Source organism: Harmonia axyridis, chromosome X (genome assembly GCF_914767665.1).
Source record: "Harmonia axyridis chromosome X, icHarAxyr1.1, whole genome shotgun sequence".
Taxonomy (NCBI): domain Eukaryota; kingdom Metazoa; phylum Arthropoda; class Insecta; order Coleoptera; family Coccinellidae; genus Harmonia; species Harmonia axyridis.
In genome coordinates, this window is record NC_059508.1 from 28,438,191 (window position 1) to 28,465,666 (window position 27,476).

General features: G+C 32.0%; 2 protein-coding genes across 2 annotated transcripts; both read right to left on the reverse strand.

Annotated features, from left to right (window-relative positions):
* Nucleotides 1–1,192: 1,192 nt before the first annotated feature.
* LOC123686666 (uncharacterized protein K02A2.6-like) lies at nt 1,193–2,989 on the reverse strand. The gene is made up of 3 exons (XM_045626879.1): nt 2,681–2,989; nt 1,435–2,602; nt 1,193–1,386 (listed from the first exon to the last, which is right to left on the reverse strand). The coding sequence occupies exons 1-3, from the start codon at nt 2,987–2,989 to the stop codon at nt 1,193–1,195; spliced, it is 1,671 nt and encodes a 556-aa protein (XP_045482835.1).
* Nucleotides 2,990–18,706: 15,717 nt separating this feature from the next.
* Nucleotides 18,707–21,116, reverse strand: LOC123686689. Its single transcript, XM_045626911.1, has 2 exons — nt 20,669–21,116; nt 18,707–19,730 (listed from the first exon to the last, which is right to left on the reverse strand). Exons 1-2 carry the CDS (start codon nt 20,761–20,763, stop codon nt 18,815–18,817), a joined length of 1,011 nt encoding a protein of 336 aa, XP_045482867.1. The 5' UTR covers nt 20,764–21,116; the 3' UTR covers nt 18,707–18,814.
* Nucleotides 21,117–27,476: the final 6,360 nt, after the last annotated feature.

The following is a 27,476-nucleotide window of genomic DNA, read 5'->3' on the forward strand; positions in this document are numbered from 1 at the left end:
GTATACGACATCCTAGAGATAAAACATGATCTCGAAAGCTATATCCTTCAGTATGCCGATGATACAGCAATCATGGCACACAACAGAAACCTAATGGAAGCAATAAAAAAACTACAAGATCTTTGTGACAAAATCATGATGTGGATGAAAAAATGGAGAATCCTGCCAAACCCGGAGAAATTCAAACTTATACTATTTGGTCACAAACTATCAAACATGTCACCAGGGATAAATATGCTCCAACAGAATATAAAACCAACACAACATGTTAAGTACCTAGGAATTACTGTTGATAATAAAATAAACTTCAAAACACATTCCTACAAGAAAAAGAAAGAAATAATTGCTAGATCAAAGCACTTTAGGTCTCTCACATACAAAAATCGTGGAATAAACACCAAAACAGCCTCTAAGATATATAAGACTATATGTAGACCAATGCTTGAATATGGAAATCTTTTGTATAGCAACGCTAGAAGGCCCACCCTGAACAACATCGAAGTGGCAGAACTCAGCAGTTTGAGAACTTTGAGCAAGATACGTCATCCAGAAAACCCACTCTATAACCCACCCAACACCCTACTGTATGAAAAAACTAAGATAGAACCAATATTGAGTAGATTCAGAACATTAGGGAAAAAATTTGTAATCAACCCCCTCAACCTACAAATACTACAATGCAACACAATACAAGAAAATGATAGCGCAGACAACACAGACAAAAGTACCCAACTAAACCTCTCAGAAACACTGTAGCTGTTAACACATTGAAATACCTTTTTTTTTTTTTTTTGTCAAACAGAATATCTTAGTTATTTTACTATCCGTAATATTGTACAAAATGTAATTCACACAGGCAGAAAGACGCAAGTCGTTAGCCATTTGCTAAGCAATAAATATACTTTCTCTCTCTCTCTCTCTCATACAAGGGACTCAAAACATAGGATAAATTTTTTATGAATTTACCATAATAATTTACCATGCCTATAAACGCTTTAACTTCCGTTACATTTTTAGGTCTTTGTGCATTCACAATGGCTTTTACTTTATTTGGACTCTTTTTTAATCCAGTCTTGTCAATAATGTGTCCCAAATATTCTATTTCAGGTTCGAAGAACTTACACTTATCCAAGTTTAAATTAAACCCTGCATTTCGCAACTTTTGAAAAACAACTTCCAAGTTTCTCATATGTTATTCCCTATCCTTTCCCGTCACAACAACATCATCTAAAAAGTTTATCACTCCTTCTGAACCCTGCAACACCTTTTCAACTAGTTTCTGAAACAAAGCACAGGCAGGTTTTGTGCCATAAGGTAATCGATTTGGTACATAAATCCCCTTATGTGTACTCCAAGCTAATAAAGACTTTGTTTTCTCTGTTAGTTCTAGTTGATTATAAGCTTAAGAAAAATCAAGTTTTGTGAAATGTTCACCGCCTTGCAATGCTACAAAGAGTTCTACAACTCTTGGTAACGGATATTTGATATCCTCCAAAAATGGATTGACAGTAATTTTATAATCCGCACATAGACGTATAGTCCCATTAGGCTTAATAACAGGAACTAACGGAGTTCCCCATAGCGAATTTTCAACCTTAGAAATAACACCGATACTTTCTAACCTATCTAATTCTTTACTGATTTCTGATTTGAAAGCAAACGCAATAGGTCGTGGCTTTATAAAAACTGGCTTAACTTCCTCTACCAACCTTAACTCTACTTGTTCATGTTTATAGCAACCTAACTTGGTACCAAACAGCTCACTATATTTAGCTATCAGTTTATCTAAGTCTTCATCTAATACATGCAATGGTTCAACTATTCCCTCTATTTTAAATTTGAAAATATTCATGATATCACGTCCAATTAATGATCTACATCCATTTTTTACAATTAGAAATCTACAAATACTTCGAATTCCTTCGTAAATAACCTCTACACTAATTTGTCCTTCAGGAACAATAACTGAACCATCATATGCCTTCAAATGGGTATTTGTACTGTACAATTTTACATTTCTAAAAGCAACATGAGATTTAAGCATATTATATGCTATAGATACTCCAGCTCCGGAGTCTATTTCCATATTTATCTTTCGGTTATTTATAACAACACATACAAAAATTGGTTCGACTGAATTAAAAGTATCTAGGTTATGCATTTCTATAAAATCAATTTTTTCAATTTGTTCATTAACTTCTGTTACTTCATTTGAATGAACGTTAAATTTCTTATTTTCTTTAATTGGTTCTTTTTTCTTTTTACATACCTTAGCTAAATGTCCTACCTTTCCACAGGTACGACACGTATAATTTTTGTAACGACATCTTGAAAACACATGGCTTGTTTCACCACAGACATAGCAGTGTAACTCCATTTTCTCTTTTGTTGTACCATCACTACCAGTCGATCGATGTCTTTCCTCTTTCCCTTGAAACTTTTTGATGAAATTCCCCATCTTGTGAATGTCAGTGGTTGTAGTTGCCATCGCTGCCTCCTTATTCGTAGCCATTTCAACTACTTGTTCCAAAGTTGTAGTTTCTGTGCATTCAAAAACTTTATCAAGTATAGGTCCTTTCCTTAATCCATGTACAAATTTGTCCTTTAATTTATCATTTAATTGTGCTCCAAACTTGCAGTTGATTGCCTTATTTTTTATTTTGGCATACTATTCCCTTACTTTTTCATTTTCTTCTTGATATAAGTCATAAAACTCATTCCTCTCTTTAAATACAGAGATTTTCTTTGAGAATTGGTCGCGTAATAGCATACACAGCTGATCATAAGTTTTTTCCTTCGGCTTTTGTGGATCACATAGGTCACGTAGAACTTTGTAAACCTTTTCTCCTATTACTGTTAGCAGAACTGCAACTCTTCGGTCATCTTCAACATAATTTGCCAAGAAAAATTGCTCCAATCGTTCTTCGTATAACGAAAAATCTTCTCCAAAATTGTAAACAGGTGCAACACCTAAACATGTCCTGAACATTGTCTTGGTTCGATAATATCGACCTCTAAATAGTTTTTACCTCGTCGCCAAATGTAATGTATCTTCCAAGATACGAAATAAAATAAGATTGTCTGGATTTTCAAATATATTCTTAAATCTTACAACTGTTGTTATAAGTGTCATAACTCAAAAAAAACATTCTCTGGAATGCTAGGTTATATCCACATAGAATATGATCTTACATAGAAACATAGAATTATATCAAAACATTACAATAAGAGTTATTTGATAAGAATTTTGCAAGCAGGTTGGTATCCAGTGTCCATCAGTAATGCAACAATTTTTGAAGAGCCTTTGGTGAAAAGGAATATGCATATGTATTTTAATGATATTCAATGGGATCTTTCATAGTCGACTCTTAAATGAATAGATATCTCTTCATTGTATTTCCTTGAAATGAGATAGCATTTCACTATATTTTTACGTTATATAATCTGAATTTCAATTTATGAAATCATGACTGTATGCGTCCTTTCGTAATAATCGTAATTTTGAAAATTCAGGATCTTTCGGATACAAAAATGATGAAAATAATTTAAACTGGTTATTTCTATGATGAACCATAGCAATTTTTAGTGATATTTTTGTAACCAGAAATAAAGCCGCGACTAGACGTTCATAGCCTACTTCGATGTCAATAATTCCTGAATGGAGTGTATCATAAACATTAATCGCAGAGGCTTTAGAGCCTCTACGCCAGTGTGACCATCTATAGTAGAAATCTACTATTATAGTCGATTTCAGGCCACCCATTTTTCATAGTTGATTATAGTAGATATCTGCTTTGTTTAATGGCACTACTCGCAATGAGTTTCAGTGGTTTCGAAATTTGAAACCACCAAAACTCTGGCTCAGTCAATATCGAAAAATATTCAAACATTTCGAAATTTGCTAAGCAAAAGCTATGTTTGCCATTGCCTAATGTTAAATGCGAAAGAATATTTTCGGAAATCAATAGAATAAAAACAAAAGATAGGTATAGATTCATCAACAAAAATGTTGCTTCGATACATGCTAAAGAAGGATTAAAGAAAGCTGGTGAATGTTGCGAATTTACTCCAGACTCAGAAAAGTTGAATATGATAAAAATACACACTATGAAAATATGAATCTTTCTGAGATAAATGGTTAGTTCAATGTATGTACTTTTTTTTCCATTTTATGTGGACAATTTTTTATTTTATTGATTTTTTAACTATACTGTTTTTTATTATATGTTGTATTTTCGTATATATTTTAATATGTGTATATTTTTCAGATATAATTTTCACACTGTTAAATGTATAGGGGCCAATAATATGTTATGATATATAAATTAACATTATGTTATTATACTATGAATAAAGATGTTATTTATTTATTTTATATTTGAATCAGTATTTTGTCAGTTTTAAATATCATTGATAAATGCCTACATATATGGCTATGCGCATGCGCGAAGCTGATAGTAGATTTTAGTAGATTTCTATCACAAGAAGCACTGGAAAATCAAAAAACAACAGGAGTGAAAGTTAATGGGAAGGTTATAAACAACATCAGATACGCGGATGACACAGTACTAATAGCAGAAACCCTGGAAGAACTACAAAGGCTAATAGATCTAGTAGTACAGATCAGTGAAGAAAGGGGGCTCACACTTAACACCAAGAAGACTAAATTCATGACGATCGCAAAACACCAACAACAGCGAGAAACATTATGGATCAAAGGAGAGCCAGTGGAAAAAGTCTGCAAATACAAGTACTTGGGAACAATTGTGAATAATAATAATGATTGTTCACAGGAAATAAGATCAAGGATCGGAATGGCTAAAACAGTGTTCAATAAAATGAGGAATGCATTAACCAGAACAGATCTCAGTCTACATCTTAAAATCAGAATGCTTAAATGCTACGTATTTCCAGTACTGCTATATGGAATGGAGGCCTGGACGCTTAAGAAATGCGACACCGATAAGCTGGAAGCATTCGAGATGTGGACATATCGAAGAATCCTCAGAATAAGCTGGGTGAGCAGAACAACGAACAAGGAGGTGTTGAGAAGAATGGGAAAGGAGAAGGAAATAGTCGACACAGTCAAGATCAGAAAATTGCAGTATCTGGGCCACGTGATGAGAGGGGAGAGGTATACGCTGTTGCAAACCATTATACAGGGGAAATACAGGGTAAAAGAAGTCTATACTTCTTTTACCCTATGAAGAAGACGCATCTCCTGGTTGAACAACCTAAGGCAGTGGTACAACAGTAGCTCTGTTGAATTGTTCAGATCCGCAACTTCAAGGATAAAAATCGCCATGATGATAGCCAACCTTCTTAAAGGAGACAGCACATAAAGAAGAAGAATCATCCTCGTAGTAGATTCGCTTTTTGAAAGATGGTCACACTGCTGTACGCCTGTAGAATATATGAATTGACAGTCAACGATCATTTGGACGAAGTAGTTTGCGTTTCTGATTGGTCCGGCAGGTTTACGTTTTAAAGTATCCTCTGCATTTCGGTCATAAATTGAGATCTGCTGTTGAAAGTAAAATGCTCGCTTATTTGAAAAAAATTAAGATGGGCGATGAAGAGGAAACTTACAAATTATGGAGAATTCGTAAGCCCTCAAGGCAGGTATGGTGATATTTCTGTTTATGTTTATATTATATTTATTCTGATTCTGAATGAGACTGTTAATGCTACAAAAAATTCATCCTGCAGAACTTCAAATAGAGTGGTTAAAAAAATATATTGTTATAATATATAAAATTTTCTAAGCCAAATGTAGTTGTGATTTTTTTTTGTGAATAAGACGGAGCACATATGGAATATTTTCAAAATGAAGTAGGTACTTCGGTTCTGAAATTCTACTTATCGAAAATACTCGATATTTATTTGAAAGTGTCAAATTCGATATTTTTTAATATTTTGCATTATGATTTCGACCACACGAAACATATTATGCTCTAGTTACATTAGTCGAAAATCCAGATTCATCGTGACGTGACCATATTCAGTTAAAAACAACGTATTTAGTAGTTTGCATATTTTTAATGCGTAGAATTTCAAAACTGAAAATGCTTCTTATTATATGGGTTGCAGTCTGTGTCTGGCTTTCATGCTGAACACATGTACTTATAATCTACGTTCTCATTGATAAGAATTTAAATTGATAGCGAACAAATTGACAGCTGTTGAATAAAAAGATAAACAAAGAAAATTGACTCTAATATCTCGGCGAACGCTGCAAAATTTGAGGATTTCTATCTTTCTGAAATGTCTCAGATTAGCGGTACCACTTCCTACGGGACTTCGGAGGGAGATGAAGAAAAACAAAAAGATTTACAGGAAGGTACTTCCAAAAAAAAGAGAAAGAAGAAGACTTTCAAAACTACTACTGCAAAGAAGAAAAATGAAAGCAAATCCCCAGATGTCATATTCAAACAACCACAACTAATAAGGGAAACAAATACAAATGAAAACAACTCTGAACACATGGAATTAGATAACATGAATAATGTGACATCAATAAATGCTACAGGAACAACACAAAAAACAACCCAACAACAAATAAATAACAATCCAACAAAAAATATAAACAAATACTTTTCACCAAGGATGAATGAAATTAAATTCACAGAATACTCCAATTTATTTTACATTATTCCTGAAAATAATGAAATAGATAGAATCCAAATGGCGATCATGTGGAACTCCAAATTTCCGAATTCAGAAGATGTTGTTCTGAAAACCAAATTGGGATTTCTTATAAAATCAAATAATGATAAAATGAAACTGGAAAAAGCCCTAAATGAATTAAAATCAGAAAAAAAAATTACAAGCTACAAAGAAACTAAAAACCAAAAACAAATAATCGAAAGAAAAGAACCTCAACAAACTTATTCTAACTAACTGACTTATAGCGTCAGTAGAAAAGAACATCAAGGATGAAGAAATAAGTCAACGTCTAACTTCATTGGGAATACAACATCGATACTGTAAAAGAATTATTTCAAGAATACACAGTTCCCCAACAGGATATATTCGAATTATCACAGGAGAAATAAATGCATTTGAGACAATACTGAATAATGGTCTATTTTATATGAATCGACACTACATGGTGTTCCCCAGCCATGCACCAGAACCAACACCTATCCCCTGCAGCAAATGCTTGATGTTTGATCATACAACTGAAAATTGCAAAAGCCCACCTAAATGCTCAAAATGCCAGGGACCACATAAAATGTCCCAATGTAAGTCGACCAACACACCAAAATGCACTTCTTGCAATGCTGAAGATCACTTAGCATGGTCCATAAAATGTCCCAATCATCCAAGGAAACCAATCGAAGGCATCCCAAACGTCAACGTTAAAAATATAAATAAAAAAACTAGAGAAATAGAAGATCTAACGAAGAAAATGACAAGAATACATACCCACATAACAATACATGATGACATAGTAAATACATATTGCCGTAAACTCAACAAACCAAAAAACACCAATAGAAATGGACTCTTACATAAAATCAAGAAGAGGTTCATAAGTCAATATAATGTAGATACAACAGTGGTGTTTACAGGGAATAGATTTTATGTGCTGATGTTTGATTTGGAAGATCCAGAAGAACCCTCCCCAACTGAACCTATCAACAGCAAGAACAACAGTCAAATTCACGTCGACAATTTAACTGCTATACAACAACATAAACAGTTATATTCCAAAAAAACACTTGATTAACCATTTCATAGAACATAACAATATTTCATGCACAATGTTTGTTGAAGCAAAAATTAAAAATTCAGACAACACACAATACCGAAATTGGACAAAACTTCAAAAGATTGGACACCAAATACAAAATACGAGAGGTGGCAGCCTTGTACAGTGTCATCCAAGCATAAGATGTGGAAAAGCTAATTCACCAATAATCAACAATCCGCTGAATGAAGTCACCCATTTCTCTATACCATTCAAAAAAGAAAAATTACATATATTCCTTGTATATATTCAGCCTTCATCCAAGATAGATAGTATCTTCATAAAAGCGTCCCTCTGCAAATATGCTATTATAATAGGAGACTTCAACGTGAACAAAGCCAAGAAACAACAAATCAACAACTTTTTGAAAAGCAAACAGTTCATCAAAGCTGAAACACCACCAACATTTTTGATGAATGAGAATGAAGATAGTACTCCTGACTTAATATTTTATACTAACAATATAAAACAGAATATTAAGCAAATTGAATTAACCCCCGATTTGGGCTCAGACCATCTGGCAATGGTTGTTGAGGTTGACCTGATTATGGAACCAAAAGAAGAACTGAAAAAGATTATACCTAATTACAGCAAATGCAAAATAGAAAAAGTAAACAAGGAAGTAGAAACATTCATTGAAGTGAACGAAAATGTACTTTTAAATGAAGAATATATAGAAAGATTCAACAATGCCTTATCCGACAGTGTAAAAAAACACACACCCATGATTTCAAGACATACATTCATACACGAACTTCCTCCATATATCATTAAAATGATCAAATATAAAAAAAAAATGTACAGAGAATATCGTATAAGTGGAGATCCTAGTTTCAAAAAAGACCTGAATGATTACAGCAAAAATATTCACAAAATGATACAACAGTATAAAGAACAACTTGGATAACAATTTGTAATAAGATCAATGATTACAAAGGTAAAATATTTTTCCAAGAAGTCAACAAACTGTCTAGATATAAACAGACTTATGAAATTCCCACACTGGAAGATAATGTGAAAGAATATCAGTCAGATGAGGAAAAATGTGAATTATTTGCAAATCATTATCAGAACACCTTTAAACTGAATGAAGATGTCAAATTTGATAAAAATCATTTCGACAGGGTAAATAAATGGTATGAGAGTTATTTTAACATGGCTAGTAACATCAATAGTGAGTCAATTGAAATTAATGAAGAAGATTACTACCAAATCCTTCATAAATCTAAAAATACAACACCAGGAGTCGACAACATCCCATGGTCCATTGTCAAAGCACTGAAAGAGAGTACACATAAGAAACTGAGGGAAATTTATGAGTATTGTTTGAATAACAGCATATATATAATCGAAAAGTTGAAAACTACAGACCTATCACCCTGCTTCCAGTGCTAGGGAAATTTTACGAAAAATTAATAAAGAAGGTGCTAGATGTACATATAAACAAACATATACCAAATTTTCAGTTTGGATTCAAGGAAAATAATTCAACAAACCATCCTCTCTCAATTTTCATATGTAATGTACAAAACTCAACCTTAGGAAAATCAAGATCTGCTGCTTTATGCTTGGACATCCAGAAAGCCTTTGACAGTGTGTGGCACAGAGGACTTTTATATAAGTTGAATGAAACAAAATGCCCTCACTACCTAATAAAGATATGTCAGCAATTCCTAGAAAACAGAAAACTAACTGTTAAAATAAATAATACTGTTTCCAACCACTTTAGTCCAGATCAAGGCACACCTCAAGGATCTCCACTTTCGTCATCACTGTATAATTTCTATTGTTATGATATGTACACCAATCCATCTAAAAATCAATATCTGCTACAATTTGCTGACGACACAACATTGATAGTACATAAAAAAACAATACAAGGCTGTATACAAAACTTACAAGAACAAGTAAATACAATCACAACATGGTTCCACAAGTGGAGATTGAAACCAAATCCAAATAAGTCTCAGTTTATCATCTTTGATCACTTAATCAGCCCAAATTCACCATCTATAAATATCAATGGAATAAATATAAAACCGTCACCAACTATAAAATATTTAGGAGTTCAAATTGAGAATAGATACAACTTTAATGCTCACACAAAGATGATAAAGAAAAAGACTATTTCCAGAGCCACATATTTTGCCAAATTAACATATAGGTCACAAGGAATCAACATACAAACCGCAGCAAAAATATATAAAGCAATTTGCAGGCCCTTGATTGAATATGCTCACCCACTGTATGCAAACTGCAAATCCAGAGCAATGAAAAATCTACAAGTAGCAGAAACAGCAGCCCTGAGAAAAATAACAAGAATGCGACATCCAAATAATATTCTACAGAATCCCCCTAACCAACTTTTATATGAAAAGACAGGAATTGAACAGATAAATGAAAGAATTAAGAGACTTAACAAGAAGTTTCATTCTAAACTCATTGAACATCAGAATATAATTGAACAATACCATGACGATGGAATAAATAAGTCAACAAAAAAACACCCTACACAAACACTTTTGAAAATTTTGAATACCAATAAAATAATATTATATGTTATAAAATGTATTATATTTAAGTATAAAAAAAAAAATGTAAATTAAAAGGCTGAAGGACCCTAGGTCGGTGGCCTTTTGTTTAACAATAAATATCAGTTACTACTACTATATGGGTTGATATGGAGTAGGTAAAAGGGATCTTGGGAATTCCAGCAATAACCAATAAATGGTTTAGGACGTTTATATACAGAAAGAAAGATATTTAACAACGGCCGTTGAATTTTATTACAATTTTATTATGTCTATTTTTCTTGAGCATTCAGTAAGATTTTTTTAAGATTGAGATTAAGATTGAGTCATAACTTTTTATTTTCGATGTATAGAATTTCAAAATCGAAAATATTCGATATTAATTTTATAGTCCGCTAAATCAGGATTTTCGACTAATGGAACTAGAGTATAAAAGTCGAAATCATAATGCGATATAAGAAAAAATATCGAATTTTATATAAATGTATATAAATATATCGATAATATCGGTTAAAAATATCGACATCCGCTAATACCGGTTGAAAATATCGGCATTCGATAGTATCGGAATTAAAAATATTGACGATATTTCCCGAAAACTTTCTGAAAAAATATCGATATTTCGATAAATTTATTGCCCATCCCTAGAACAGGCTGAGCTAACCTGTTGCGAAAAACCTTTTCGCTTCTTTTCGTAACATCCCTAGCTTGCTCCTTGCTCGATGCTTATTAATCATCGGCCATCTCAAAGACGCAAACGGAATGGCTCATAAGCTACAGAATCGGTGAAAACAGGTGAAGATTCCTTATATTGCATAAAATATAGTGTTGTGGATTTCATTAGAGTTGGTGAGTACTATTTTTTATCAATTCAATCACCTGTGATAAAAATGTTTCGAAATTTTCTACGATTTTGATTTTGCCAGGCGTCGTTATTTATAGGTAATTTTCAATTTGCTTTTTTCTCAAGTTGTATTTTATTGATTGGCAATCATAACATATTGGTGAATGTTTGCATATGGATTTTGGAAATTTGTACGGGAAAAGCGTGGTTGTGAAATCTAGTTTCGGTAAATATCGGTTATAACTCCCCACGCGAATTGAATCATGCGATTTGGTGATATCTACGTATGTTGTCTCCTAAACACGAATCTGATGTCAAAACGCGGTGGTTTCAAGAACTTTTTTGGTAAAAGTATCAAAAAAATTAGTCTTTCAAACGATCGTCATTGCACAACCGCCAATTTGGATCTACTTTTCCATGCGCATTCCATCCGCCTTACAAACAGAAATTCAGGTTATCCTGAAGAAGGAGCCAGTTTTGAATTAAAATACAAGCAAGGAAAATGTGTGAAATAGGTCAGCAAGTACAGTGGACTTTCGTTAACTCGAAACAACACGAGACCAAGATTTTTCGTCGAGTTACGAATCGTTCGACATAGGCATAGTTCGAGTTATACAGGTCATTCTTGATTAAATTCGACTTACAGAGGTTATGAGATATAGAGGTAAACCAAATGGTAATTCGGGTTGTAGAGGTAAAGAATAGTGATATTTATTCCCTATAATAAGAGTAGATCGTATATATTCGATGAATTTACTGAAAAATGAAATGACAATAGAAAATTTCACAATGAAGTAGATCATCGTGTCCTTTTGTTGACAAAAGCCAATCGACAAATTCTGAATATTTTAAGAGTTTATCTGATGAAGGAGTCTGATTTAGACTCTAAAACGTCAAAAGAGTTCATAGTGTTTTAGTGTTCCTTTCTTTTTTGGTTACATTTTTTCATCCTGATTCCTGAAAAATTAAATTATTGCGCAGGAGCGTTTTATTCAAATGTTTTAAGCTTGTTTCAGAAATTGAGAGTGAAAACTCTAAATAAGTTTTTCGTAAAATTCCAATCTACCTAGAGGTCTCTCGGAGGCTAGGAAAGTCGGGATAAAAAACATGAAACAAAAAATGTATTTCCAAAAACCTTTACATAACTAAGCAAGAGTTATAAGGTAAATTTAGTGCGTCTTCGACTTATAGAGGTAAAATATATTCGTAAAATCGTTTCGAGTTATGAATGGAAGTTCAGATAGTTTTTTCCAAGGGGATTGAAAATAATTCGAGTTATCGCGGATTTCGAGTTAAAGAGGTTCGAGTTAACGAAAATCTACTGTATATGTAAAGTGTGCTGATAAAAAGGTGACATTTTGAATGTTGATTTCTGGCAAAATCTTGAGGTTTAGAATACCAAGTTTTCATACTATTTGGGCCTATCTCCGAAAGTAATCGAGGCCGCCTTGTTTTGACTTCTTTATTCCATTTTGATCATCAAATGATGCATAAAATATTGATTGCATCTCAATTCTTTAGATATTCGATGATTTTAGTTATTTATTCATGTGAAAATGATAAACTTTTTTTAGGATCTACAAAACATTGGCGAACTCTTTTCTATCATAGATTTTTTGTGGTTTTACGAAAAGCGGTAACTTTCTAGGTACTCATTCATTAGGTGAAATGTTAAAAAATAAATTAGTGAGAAAAAGGCAGTTGCAACGTAGAATAAAACACCAAACCAAAGTATTACAAAACCAAATAATCAATGGAGTAGGTGAATCTTCTAGTCCAATATTAGCTGTCAATAATGATATGAATTTAAAAATCCCATTAATCAGGTCTGAATTTGATTCACATAATAATAGAGGGGTTGGCACTGATAGTAGCAATACTGACCTACTGGAGATCAGTACAAACCAAACTGATTTTGATTCTGATTGTGATATTGAACTAGAAGAATCTGTAGATGTTGCTATCGATTTGAAGAATAAACTAAGGGAATGGGTCAATACATATAATGTAACCCGTAATTCTACAACTTCATTATTACATATACTCAAACCAGTTTTACCTTTTATACCTATAGATTTTCGAATACTCATGGGCACCCCGCGACACAGAAATTGTTAAACTAAGTAATGGGAACATGCACTATTTTGGAATTGAAAATGCAATTTAAAGAAAATGTCAATATGGTATCAAAGAAAATGTAAGATTGTTGATATTTAATTTATTTAACAATATCAATATATTATATATCCAATAAACCTAAAAAATTAATATCTATTCTATCTCGTATTTCAAAATGTCTGCCATCATGTGTAATTATCTGTGCTGTTTCTGGTTTCAACGGCATTGATACTTCTCAATGAAATACATATTAATTTTTTAGGTTTTTTAAATATATTAATAATATCAACCATACGACCAATAGTTAATATACTTATTTAAATAAATATATAATGAAATATCAATATTATTAATTATTGGACGAATACCTTTCAAATGAATCTAAAATCAACTGTGTACGTATAAGAGGAATTGAGTGAAGTGAACTCATTGTAATTTAAAGGCGACCGGAGTTTGATAACTCTTTGTCCTTCAGAGAGAAGAGTCTGATTGTTTCTAGGTTTGATCATTTTTATTTGATTCTAAAAGTATTGGTATTTTTTTATAAAGAAATATTCCTGATATTGAATGATTGAGCATCGGAAAGATTTTTATAATTCATTATTTTTAGGAACAATGGATATTTGTTAGGTGGGAGCAAAAGTTTTGAATTCTCAATGATCCTCTTTACTTTTTGAGATCGTATAACAAGAATAAAGGAAGAATTCTAAATATTGGAATAGCAAACTTATGCTGAATCTTACAAAATCCTGCTTATATATTTGGAATCGGAGTCTACACCCTAAAATTGGTAAGTCTAGAAAATTCGATTTATAATAATAATAATATATTTATTCAATCAAAAACTTATTGAAATTACAATAAGGTTGGTTTCGTCAAAACAAAATACATAATTCAAGACTAGTCACTCTTACAAAAATCAAAAAATTCACCTATAGAATATGGCTCACAGTCGACAATTGCTTTATACAGAGTTCTTTTGAAAACTTTCAAGTTGGATGTGCCCCTCAAACTTTGAGGCAGAGCATTAAATAGCCTTAAACCCATGTACAAGGGCGACTTCTCTGTTAAGGTTAAAGAGTGACGTGGATACAAGTATGTGTCTGTGCGCCTAGTGTTGTTACAGTTTAAATATTGTTGGAAGTATTCTGGATGACCTATCATGAAAATGTGTACCTATATACCTATATATGTATAGACCATATGATGTTAAAAATTTGTTCTCTTTAAAATGCCCCCTACATGATTCTCTAAAACCTAACTTCAATATGATTCTCAAATTGAATTTTTGCCTCAGAAACACAGTTTCAATTCCCGAGCCACTGCCCCAAAAAATTATCCCATATGATATTAAAGACTGAAAATTTGCAAAATAAACGATTCTCAGAGTTGGCAAATCCACTTTAGTTTTCAACACATTCATTTAATATATCACAGAATTCAGGCGCTTAATCAGAGTTTCTATGTGTGTGTTCCACTTGAGATTTTCGTCCAGATATATTCCTAGGAACTTCACTGTGCTGGACACTGATATATCCCTGTTGATATTGGTGGGAATGTCTGCTGAAGATCTATCACAGTTGAAAACTACACATTCAGTTTTTTTCATATTCATCATGAGGCAATTTTCTTCACACCATCTGTTTATGTTTCCTAGTATAGAATTCGCTTCTTCGATTGTTAGTGTCAGGAATGGAGACGTTAGCATACAATTTGCATCATCCGCAAAGGCAATCAGTTCAGCCAAGACTCTTTTAAGTAACCTTAGTCTAAGGACCAGAGGGAGGTCATTTATGTATACCAGGAAGAGAATAGGGCCTAGGATACTTCCCTGCGGTACACCTGCTTTATTTTTCCTTTTAGTTGATTGATATTTGTTGTTGTTGATATTCATTTCCACTGATTGAGGTCTTTCCTTCAAGTAACTTTCAAGCAACTTCAATTGTTTGTCGCTTATTCCGTATTTTTCGAGTTTTTTCAACAAAATGTCTATTTCCACACAGTCAAATGCCTTGGATAGATCTAGAAAAATGCCCAGTGGCAGTTCCCTCCTCTCCAACGCCGACAGTATTGATGGGTACAACTCGAATATAGCCGTCTCAGTGCTTCTTCCCTGTATGTATCCATGCTGGCAGTTGGACAATATCCCAAATTTCCGAAAAAAACACAGCAATCTCTTAGCTAAAATTTTCTCAAAAATCTTTGCAACAGACGTGAGAAGACTAATCGGACGATAACTATTTGGGTCGCTGTAGTCCCCACTTTTGTGTAAAGGTTTTATTACAGCAATTTTTAGGGTCTCAGGAAATATCCCCTCAATGAAAGATCTGTTCATGATCTGTGCCATAGGTTTTGCGATTGAATCGATGCTCTCCCTTATTATTTTTATTGGAATGCCATCCCAACCTGTAGACTTGACATTTTTCATTTTTTTGACAACCTTTATAATCTCTGATTCAGCTATTTCAAACATATAAAACGATTTTTCATTTGTTTTGATGGCATTCAAATTGACCGTGCTTGAATTGCCACTCTTTTGGGTAGGAGTGTTAAAAAAAAAATTGTTGAATTCCTCTGTAAGTTTCTGAGGGTCAGAAGCGTTTTTAATTTTGTTCACTTGATTCTTCTGTTTTCCCAATGTATTATTCACTATATTCCATACTGTTTTCGACTTATTTGTGGAATTTTGAATAGTTTCTCTGAAATGTTTTTGTCTTTCCGCAGTTATCATGGCGTCATACTTAATTTTTGCTTTCCTGTACTCCGATTTATATTCATCAGTTCTAGTTGACAGGATAAAGAGGTAATCCAATACATTTTTCATCGTTTGAATACTTTGAGTAGTAGGTAAAAACTTACCAGTTCTTTGAGCACACACAGTTTTCATGGGAAAACTTGCGTTGAATATCTTTTCAAATTCAGCAAAAAATGAATTCCATTCAGAGTCTAAACCATCTGAACCGTCACACACATTGGACCAATTTACATTAGCTAACGACTCTTTGAATTTACTTATGGTTCTCTGGCTTATATCCTGTATCTGATTTCTTTCTACCCTTTCAGTTTGATATTCTTTAAGAGAGAACATGAATTTCTGAGCTGAATGGTCTGAAATGTGTTCCTCTGTAACTGAAGAAAATCCTTCGATGTTAGTTATAATGTTGTCTAAACAAGTAGAAGTAGTTTTACAGATTCTGGTTGGTTCTTTTATTGTTATCATGAGGCCAAAGCTACTGATTGTTGAAATAAATGTCCTTGCTTTTAGAGTTTTTGACAATAAATCAATGTTGAAGTCACCTGCTAGGATGATATCAGCATATCAGCCTTTTCATTTACACAATGGAGTAATATATATGACAATTTCTCTAGAAAAATGTCGAAATTATCTGAGGTAGAGTTAGGTCTATACACACAAATTAAAATTATATTTTTATTTTTTTGGCTTCTTTGTGCTGCGCAACATTCAAAGGCAAATGGGACACTGAAGTTATTGATGTCTGTTCTTGTTTTGAAAATGATGTTGTCCTTGAGATAGAGAGCACTACCTCCATGCTCACCTTCATTTCGGTAAAAATACGATGCAAGATTGTAACCTTGTAACCTATAATGTTGTAGCTCCTCATTGCTTTTTCAATGCTCAGTGACCGCAAGAAAGTCAACTCTATGCTTGTCAACGATATACTGAAGTTTGTTAAACGCTGATCCTATGGACTGCAGATTTTGGTGCAGGAAGCACAAGGCATGGAGACTGCTGCCTGGTTTCCTTTTACCTATAGCTGTTACTGTTTGATCGAAAAAAAATCCGGAATTTAAACTCCCTCAAGAGAACTCCCTCCGGCCAATATTCGGGACTTGATAACTTCGTGAATAGTTGATCAGAAAGAACACCAACACTGAACGCCGAATTTACACCCTTAGTTGGCAGTTTTTTTTTATCTCAAAGTTGTCAGTGCGTTGAACTTTTCAAGAATTCATTCATATCCTTCTCTGAGACTTCCTGTCCACATACTCTACCTACATACAACCATTTCCTCTTCAAAGCACCCTTTATCTTACTGTCAGAATTAACTTCTTTTGATCCAGTGCATAAAACTGTATTCCGTTTGATAGGTTTTTTCTTTACTACTCTAGTCCATGTATCATCTAAAATTTTTGTTTCAGGATTCTTGTTTTCAGTACCCAGATTTATAATCTCATTCATTTTCTTCCGCTGGGCAGATTCAAGTTCAACCCACAAGTCTGATCTGTTACTGTCATGATTGCTACTTGCTGAACGTCTAAACCGAGCATTAACTGCATTTCCAGAAACTCTGAGATCACTAGTTACAGTATCAACAACACTATTTACTTCAATGCGGGGAGTTATCTGTTTATTCTCCACATGATTACTGGCTGTTATTGTATTATGCTCATCTTTATTTTTATTGTTGGGAATTCCCTTTTTATCACGCCCATTGTTGAATGACATCAGAACTTTATCAGTTTCATATGATTTGTGTTTTTTTGATTTGCTGTCGTTTAATTTATTGATAAGTAATTCGTTATTTAATTGAAGAACTTTATTTTTATTATGAACTTCTTCAAGAAGCATCTATAAGTAATGGATTTCAGTTTTTAATATTTTATTTTCATCATTAGGTAAAAAATTTACTGCTTTCTTTGGCTCACAACACTAGAACACTTTTTCGTTGGCATTTACTTTACTTTGTTCACTTCATCTAACTCTCGATCGGATACGTCTGTATCGTCCGGCGCCATTTTTGAATATAATAATAATATAATAATAATAAGAACAATCTTTATTGCTGACCCCAAAACAGTTACGAAAAACTGGCACCCGGGCCTACAGTATGACTAGATTTAGCCTATAACAAAATAACCAACAAAATAGTATTAACTCAACAATACACGAACAATAGTAGTACAAAAATAACTTAACTTGTAAATTTATTACCAAAAATATCACAGAAAAGTAAAGACTAAATCACATAAGTTATAGTTTCAGATTATGTCACATTTGATTTATTGAGGTGGCAGAGAGAAAGAGAGAGAAAAGTTTATTGATGGCCATCGACCTGAGGTCCTTCAGCCTATTTACACTGCATATAATAATAATAATATAAGAGTTTATTGGTCAGTTTTTTACAACCATCTTACAACTCTAAAACAAATATTTCAAAAAAAAAAATATATATATATACATATATTAATATATATATATATATATATATATATATATATATATATATATATATATATATATATATATATATATATATATATATATATATATATAATTATGTTTTTCGTTGAGAAAACCACGTTTTTAAAAACGAATTTATTTACAAGGAAATATGGAAATGAACAATAGGATAAATCTAAGATGATTCTAAAGCTGATTATCTATCTGACTGACTGACAATAACATATTGTCTCCTATTTATAACATTATACTTTCTTATCTTAATTGACGCCACGCGTCGAACCACCTGCATTATGCTGGTGTAAGCAAAATGCAGCACACTGATATGTGAATCTAAATGAACAATACAATATTACGTCAATTGATCAGAACGGGATGGAATCCTGTAATTCCTCCCCACCTAAGTTAAAGTTATCACCTTTAATAGGTGTGACTTTAGCAAGTCTATTATTTTTTAAATATTTAAAAATAAGAAAAAATATCAAAATCAATATTATTATAAACATAAGAATAAAAATTAATGAATATCCTGGTTGGATGTGCCATTCTTCTAGGTCTTCCAACTGGATGTCAGGGATGTCTTCTTTCTTGAAGTTCGAACTGGGCTGGTTCTTCATTGGATGAGCCATCTTGGGCAGGACAATGTATTTTTCTTCCATAATCGTAGAAATGGGAAAAATTTCCTTTTGTGTGTTCCCTACAACACATCTTGAACGAAGGATTGCCGTTGGGGGTATGAAATAATGTTTTGTTTGCTGTGGGCATTTCTCTTGGACTTTTTCATTTTTGATTGAGAGGATATTTCCATCTTCTAGAAGTTTCAAGTTAGCTTGTGGGACTAATACAATTCTTGAACAATTTTCTTTGTGATTTTTCAACAAATTTCTGATGCATTCTGGAGGCTTGGATAGTAGATCTTGATCGCATAGGAAGTCTTCTTCAACTGGGTGACATTGACTCGTACTCCATAGTAATTCTTCTTCTTGTGAGAGCATGTAGGAGTCGGTTAAGGAAAGGGATTCATTATTTTGGGAAAGAAAGTAAAACTTGTATAATTCGTATCCCTTTTCATAAATGGTTGGAATAGATATAAGAAATAGTAAAATTTTATTTTTGAAAATTACCTTAGTATGGCATAATTGATAATAGTCTTTTATATGATGTAAGGGAATGATACTTGAATTTTTGATTACTTCTGAGAACTTTGAATAGGGTAAAATGGATTCATGCAACAAATGTAACCTAGCAAAACTAATTGCAGTTTGAATTTCATCCAAAGTGTTTTTATTATTATTATTATTATTATTAAACATCGATTAAAGTTTAGGCAATGCCTATAAACTCACAGAAAAAATATTTTTTTTAAGAGGAAAACAAGGTAAAGTGCTTGAAAAGCGAAAAATAACAAAGATTATCTGGAGAAAAAAAAAAATAACACAATAAAATTACAAACTTTCACTTGAATGCCAAGGTGTTGAAGACTGGATCGAGAAGGAATTCGTGACCAATTGTAGATGTGCTGTCGTACCTCGGGATTCACTGGTGGAGCCAGGATTCAGCAGGCTAATTTAGTTTTTTGGCTGTTTGGTATCTGATATATTAGTGATAACAGGAGGAAAATTGTTGTGAACAAAGTATAAAGGGCAGATTTTTGTAACAGGAATAGAATAGGAAATCACAGACTTTCACTCTTTTGGGCCGATAAGAGAGGCTTAAATACAGACAGGGTAGGCCACGGAAGAGAGAAGGTAAGCAACAAAGGTAAGGAACAAGAATTGGTGGAAGGATGCAATCTGCAGTACAGTGATTGGAATCATAAAATCACGGAACCACGCGGAAAGGATCCTGCATTCAAACGCCACACGTCGCAATCAAAGATATATGAAATACTGAAACAAGTCAGACTGTCAGATAGCGGCAATCAACGTACAACGCACAGGACAGGTGGGAATGGAGGGGTGATCGACGCAACCGAAGTGCGTACTAATGTAAACAAAGATGAAATTCCAAAGCAAAACAAAAGAAAATAAAAAAAAATAAACCACAGGTAAAGGGCTTTTCAAGTGGAAATTTCCTACCTTGAATGTATAATATTAGTACACAAGAAAACTAATAGTAGAAACACTAGAAACAAATATTCGTACAGAAAAATCTTGTATTTTGAGGAGCCACTTTTACATACGTGTTAACGTGTTGTATGATCTCTAGTCGAATTTAATTTTTTAATGTCTTTGAGTTCAAAAGTCATAAGATGCATTTGCTGAACTTCTTCGAGTGCTGGTACAATTTTTAATAATTCAAGATTATCATGCATTTTCTGAAATTTATCAATATATTTGTTTTTCAAGTCATTAACTACAGTAGCGATCTTCTTTTGATTCCTTATGAGGGTTTCCTCATTTTTCTTTATACTATTAAAATAATTTCTGTATAATTCTTCATCGTCAGAATCTAAGGTTCCAAAGAGTATTTTTGAGATTTTGCCTCCCAAATTAATCAATCCTCTCTTAGTCCGTATTTTGTCATTAACTATTTCTTCGAACGATTCAATATTTATTTTATTAGACTCTTGCAAATATCTATAGTTTGCAGTCTGCGAAAAACCTAATGGTTCCTTCTTAAATTTATCTATTTCTTTCTGATATGCCAATATTACATTTTCTATTTTATTTAAATCAATATGATAAATTAGTTGTAAATTCTTTTTTGTTATGTAAGCTTTTCCTAATTGAATGGGCAATACATTATTTTCAATTGGAATCATTTCTAGTGAATTAATTATCTTCGTTACTTTTATCATTAAAATTATAATTATCAATGTAAATGAATGGTGATCCATGTTGAATCTGAAAATAAAATTTGAAAGTTACTTCTTTCGTTGCTTCATAATTTTCTTATGATAAATATGTTTATTCTTATTATCTTTTATACGATGTGAATCAATTTCACTTGCATCGATTCTTTTGAACGCTGGGTCGAGTTTTCTTGTTTTAGGATTTTTAATATACGTTGGATTTTCATTTAAGGGGTGATCAGCAGATCTTTTCTTATTTGTTTTTTCTAAACGGGCCAAATTTTTCTCTTGTCGTTTTTCTAAATGTTTCGTGATGTCATTCAAATTTTCAATATAATTTTCTACATAATTTTGAACTTGTTCGTTATGCGTACGTTCAATAGGTAATGAGTAATTTAAGTCTGCCTTAATAATTTGCATGGGGGTCATTTCTAAACTTGAGTGATTTGAATTATTATAACTTAATAACGCTTGAGCTAATTTATTTTGAAAAGTACTGTTTTTACCGTCAATAGTTCTCAATTGTTCAATAAGTGTTGAATGAAATCGTTCCACTAATGCATTCGAATTCGGGTTATAATTTGTAATGTAATGAATTTCGATTTTATGCACTTTACATAGATCTTGTACAACATTATTTTTAAATTCAATACCGTTATCACATGTTATTCTATTAGGTATACCATAATGGCTGAAATAAATTATTAATTTATCTACAATTTCTAATCCGTTCTTTTGAAGTAAGGGATAACATTGTCCCAATCTAGAAAATGAATCTATTATACTTAAACAATATGTTTGACCAAATCGTATTGTATCACAATAAAGATGAGAAAAGGGTTTAGAACCAACAGGATTAGTTTTATATTGTAATTGAATTGGTGTTCTTTCGTATTTACTTTTCTGGCAATATTCACAAGAATTTATATAATTCTGAACATCTTTATTCATATTCGGCCAATAAAATTTTCTTTTCAAACTAATAAGATTTTCTCTTAATCCTCGATGTATTGTTTTGGTTTCATGATATTGACAAATTCTAAGCTGTCTTTCATCTATGTCTTCGACATCTTCTAACAGAATTCTTGAAATTTTTAAATCAAAACTCTTGTAATCGAATTTCTCCTGCAAAATTCGTATAAGTGGTTTTTCTAATTCTGGTGACTTAAAATATAATGTATAGGAACTCTTTGGTCTAACATATTCTTTAATAAATTTATATAAATCGTTTTCAATTGAATTTATGGAAACAATAAATCTGAGTTTTTCTCCGAATAGTTTAATTTTTATAACATTATAATTTGATGCAGTTTTGAATATTATTTGTTAATTAGATGAGTTAATACTTCTTTCTGTATAAGGTATTTCGAAAATTGGATTTTCAATATTGCTATGAATAGTTATATCGTCATGAATAATAACATTTTGAGTTTCGAAGTCAATTATATCATCTTCAATTTCATTAGTAAATTCATCATTATCATTATTTTCGTATTCACTCGCATTTAATAATTCTAAGCATTCATCAAGTTCTTCGTCAGTAACTTGATTAATCACTGAAACTAAATCATCTTCAATACCATTAAAATCATTCATTTGGGAATTCAATGTTTCAATTTGATTTATTTCATTATTATCTTCTCTGGGTAAATAATATACAATCACTCTCATATTTGAATTGAAAAAAATATACTTTATCATATTGAATATCGTTGACCATTTTAATCGGTCCAAGCCGCTGGCAATGCGCGGTAATGCTAAACATTTTTCATTATTTTGTTTACATAATCTTTCGAGATTCAAAATCGCTTGAAATACATCTTCATACTTAGGTTTATCATAATAAAATTCTTTTGTGATTAAATAGTAAATATTCCGATTATTTTTTCGGATCGCGGCAACTTCGCCTATAGATTTATTTTGAGATTTTAAATTTTCAATTTCGCCATATTTATTTTTGAAACTTGAAGCTATTCCTTTATTCATATGGAAATCCTGTGAAACACAATGTGCTAATGCAAAATTCTTTTGAGAATTGAATAAATTTCCTTCCTTTTCTTTAATGTTCGGTGAATCTTTTATATCGTTATTTTCTTGCGCCTTTATAAAATTTTCGTAAGTTAGGTCATCTTCCATAACTATTCTACTTAATGCATCTGCATTGTTCTGCGAGCCTTTTCTATATTTTATTTCATAATCAAATTCTTCGAGTTTTATTCGCCATCTCATTAGTCTCGAATTAGGTTCTTTTAGAGAAAATAGCCAAATTAAAGGTTTATGATCTGTATAAATTGTAAATTTTCTTCCGTATAAATATGGCCTGAAATGTTTACACGACCATACAATCGATAATAATTCTTTTTCGATCACACTGTATCGAGATTCAGCTTCATTTAAAGTTCTACTCGCGAAAGCAATCGGAAGATCATTGGGCGGTTGACCTTGAGATAATACTGAACCTACTGCATATCCGGATGCATCTGTAGTTAAAACAAAGGGTTCTTTGAAATCAGGATATCGCAATATAGGATGGTTTAATAAATTTTGTTTACGTACTTCAAAGGCTTCAACATATTTTGGATCATTTATATTGATTTTAGAATTTTTCTTCAAGCAATTTGTAAGGGGTTTGGTAATTTTTGCAAAGTTAGGTATAAATTTCCTATAATATCCGACTAAACCAAGAAATGATTTGATTTCTTTTTGAGTTTTTGGAATTGGGAATTTATTCACAGCAGTTAATTTATTAGGGTTAGGTTTAATTCCTTCTGGAGTTATAATATGACCTAGAAATTCTATTTCAGTTTTGAAAAAATGACATTTGTCCAATTGTATTTTCAAATTATCTTCTTTAAATACTTCAAGAATATTATGGATGTCTGCTAAGTGTTGTTCTATTGAATCTGAGAAAATAACAACATCATCCATATAAACATAACAATTTTTTCCAATATAATTTCTCAATACTATATTCATTAATCTTTGAAAAGAAGCAGGGGCATTTTTTAATCCGAATGGCATTCGCAAAAATTCATAATGACCATTTTCAATTGTAAAGGCGGTCTTTTCTATAGAGTCACTATCTAATTCAATTTGATGAAAACCTGACGCTAAATCGAGCGTTGTAAAATATTTCTTTTTTCCTAACTTATCTAAAATTGCATCGATTTGCGGTAAAGGGTATTTATCATCAATAGTTTTTTCATTTAATTTTCTGTAATCAATTGCTATACGCCATTTTTGTTTTTGTGATAAATCTTGTTTCTTTGGAACTACAACAACAGGAAAGGACCATGGTGAAATACTAGGTCTAATAATTTTCTTTTCTAACATCTCATCGATCTGTTTCTTAATTTCCTCTCTATGTACTTCTGGGTATCGATAAATTTTACAATGAACGGGAACTTCATCTATCGTTCGAATTCTATGTTTAATTTTATTAGAAAAATTCAAGGGTTGACCCGGCAATTGAATTGCATCTTTGTTAGTTTGTAAAATTTTCATTAATTGATTACTTATTTTGGATTCCATATGGCTAAGGTCCACTGGTATTTTGATAGGATTTTGACAAACTTGTTGATATTCAAAAGGAACTTGACAAAATTCATTTTTTAAAATTTGATTTTTGAAATCTAACATTAATCCATACTTATTTAAGAAATCTGCTCCTATAAGTCCGTCATAATTCTTATGAAATTTATAAAGAATGAAAGGATGAAAGTCGTTTATTCTAAATTCAGAAAACAATGGTAACGATACTTTTTCATTCGACGTTTCTTGTCTCATGCAAGCAGTTAATGTAGTCGATTCTTTGAAAATATTCTCAGGGAAATAATTATATGCAAATTTAGGATCAATTAAACAAACTGAGCAACCACTATCAATTAATAACTTACATCTAGGGTTTTTAAATTCAATAAATGGTAGCTGATTAGTATTATCTAGCGTATGATTTATGTCAATTCGTTTTCTAAAGTAGGGTCTTGAAAATTTTGTTTGGAAGTCGAAGGTTTCGAATGAGAATCTCTATCATGATTATTATAATTAAATCTATCAAAGGATTCATTATTAGGATTTGATCCTATTTGAGTTAATTCTTCAAAAGTAAAATGTGGTTCATTAGAAACGCGTTCATTAAAAAATTTCTTTTGGGGATTCGTTGGGAATTGCGTCGAATAATTTGGACGTTTTTGGGGGTAAACTCTTGTTTGTACTGACATTTTTTCTGGTGGTGTATTAATTCTTTGGTTGGGATTTGGTTTGAAAACATTAGTATTAGTATTAGTATGTCCAAAAACTTGTTTGTTTGAGGGATAGTATCTATTCACAGGTCTTTGATTAAACTGAATAGGTTGTGAGGGGAAATTTGAATTTGAATTCGAATTATAATTATTATTCGATCTAAAATGATAATTATTAGGAATATAATTTGATCTATAATTATTTGTTCTCGTATTGGGATTATTTCTGAAATTATTTTTTTCAGGGCGTGTTTGAAATTTTTGTCTTCTGCTTTTATCGAGTAAATCATATTGAGCTAAATTCGATATATAATCTTTAACTGCATTTACTGTTCCGTCAAAATTCAAAGCATTATTTGTTATTAAATAAGTCCTCAATTCTATTGGGGCATTTGATATAAGAACTGTTTTACAAATCTTTAAAATATTAGTTTTATATAATTGTTTTTCTGGATCTGGCATGGGATCCGCGTCAATTCTATAATTTATTCTTATCTTTAAGGAAATTATCTTATCAATAAAATCTATTATATCTTCATTATGTGATTTATTCAAAAATTGTAATTTGTGTATCAATACATCTAAATTAATTTGATCCCCAAATTTAATCTGTAAGAATCTCTTTAGAGAATTCCAATCATCAGGAATATCGGAAGTTGCTTCCTCAGCTAACGCTCTTCCTACTAATTTACTTTTAACAACTGATGAACAATAACTTTTTACTATATTTTGTTCATTTGTGAACATCCTTAAATATTCTTCTGTACTTTTTATAAAAGAATTTAATTCATTCTCCACTCCTGAAAATCTTGGCAAAAGCATCCTGAACTTTTCCGGTAATGTTAAGTTTATATTTTCTAATGCCATTTTTACTGTTTGCGCTTTACGGCCTTTAAAATGTTTTATTGAAGTAATCTTGAATTAAAATTGGTAATCGGTTTTTTAAATGAGTAACCTAGAAAAAACTCTTATGTCGGTTTTTTAAAGAAACCTAGGAAAAACTGTTCTACAAGTTTTACACTCAAAATTTTGGGAAAAAGGGTGACTATTTTTTGTCCAGAATAGGGTAAACTGGGAGTCAATAACGGGTAGGATTGCTAACCTTTTTTGTTTCGTATTCCTTGTAGTGAAGTCGTCTTGGGCGCTACTCCAAAGATCAGGGCTTCTGGGTGGTTTCCTTCTCAGGGTTGCTTGTCACCTTAACAGTTGAAACTGAAAGTCTTGAAAGTTTTTACGTACTTTCACGACCGGCACTTTTTTGGAATTTCGGTTTTCGATGAGTTACGTCGCACTTTTCCGATCGAACTCGATAAGGAAGAAACCGTATTGAAAATATTTTATTATTCAAAATATTTCAATATCGAAAAAATGTTAACATCCCATCCTCGTCGCCAATTATGTTTTTGAGATGGAAAACCTTGTTTTTAAAAAAACTTTATTTACAAGAAAAAGACGAAAGGTACAACCAAAACTATCTGTCATGAACTGATCTATTATTGACTGATCTATTATTGACTTATCCGTTATGACTGACTAAAAAACAATGCATCTGAGAATTTATAACATTACTTATCTCTAATGCAAAATGTGGCGTGATCCTAAGCGTCACACAAAGAATAGCTAAAATAGCAAAATTACATTGTAAGAACAAAGGATGTATTATAGTTACAATAGGCATTCATTCCACCCACATTATCCCGTGTTTGAGATTGATGAGTTAACAATATCCTATCATGAAATATAAAGTAATAAATGAAGATTCGAAAATATGTCGTATGATCAGAATGGGGTCGTATTATGTAATTATATATATATTGGATTGGTGGAAAGTCACCTTCCAGACAATATAAAACTCCTTGATCTAGACCTTGAGTTGATCAGCACAGCTCAGAAGGAGGTAATACTGTGGACAACAAGGATTGTCAGGATGGTTTTGACAACAACCTAGGAGAGCCTTGGTCGTGAGTCGACCCGGCTCTTTTCTACGGAGCT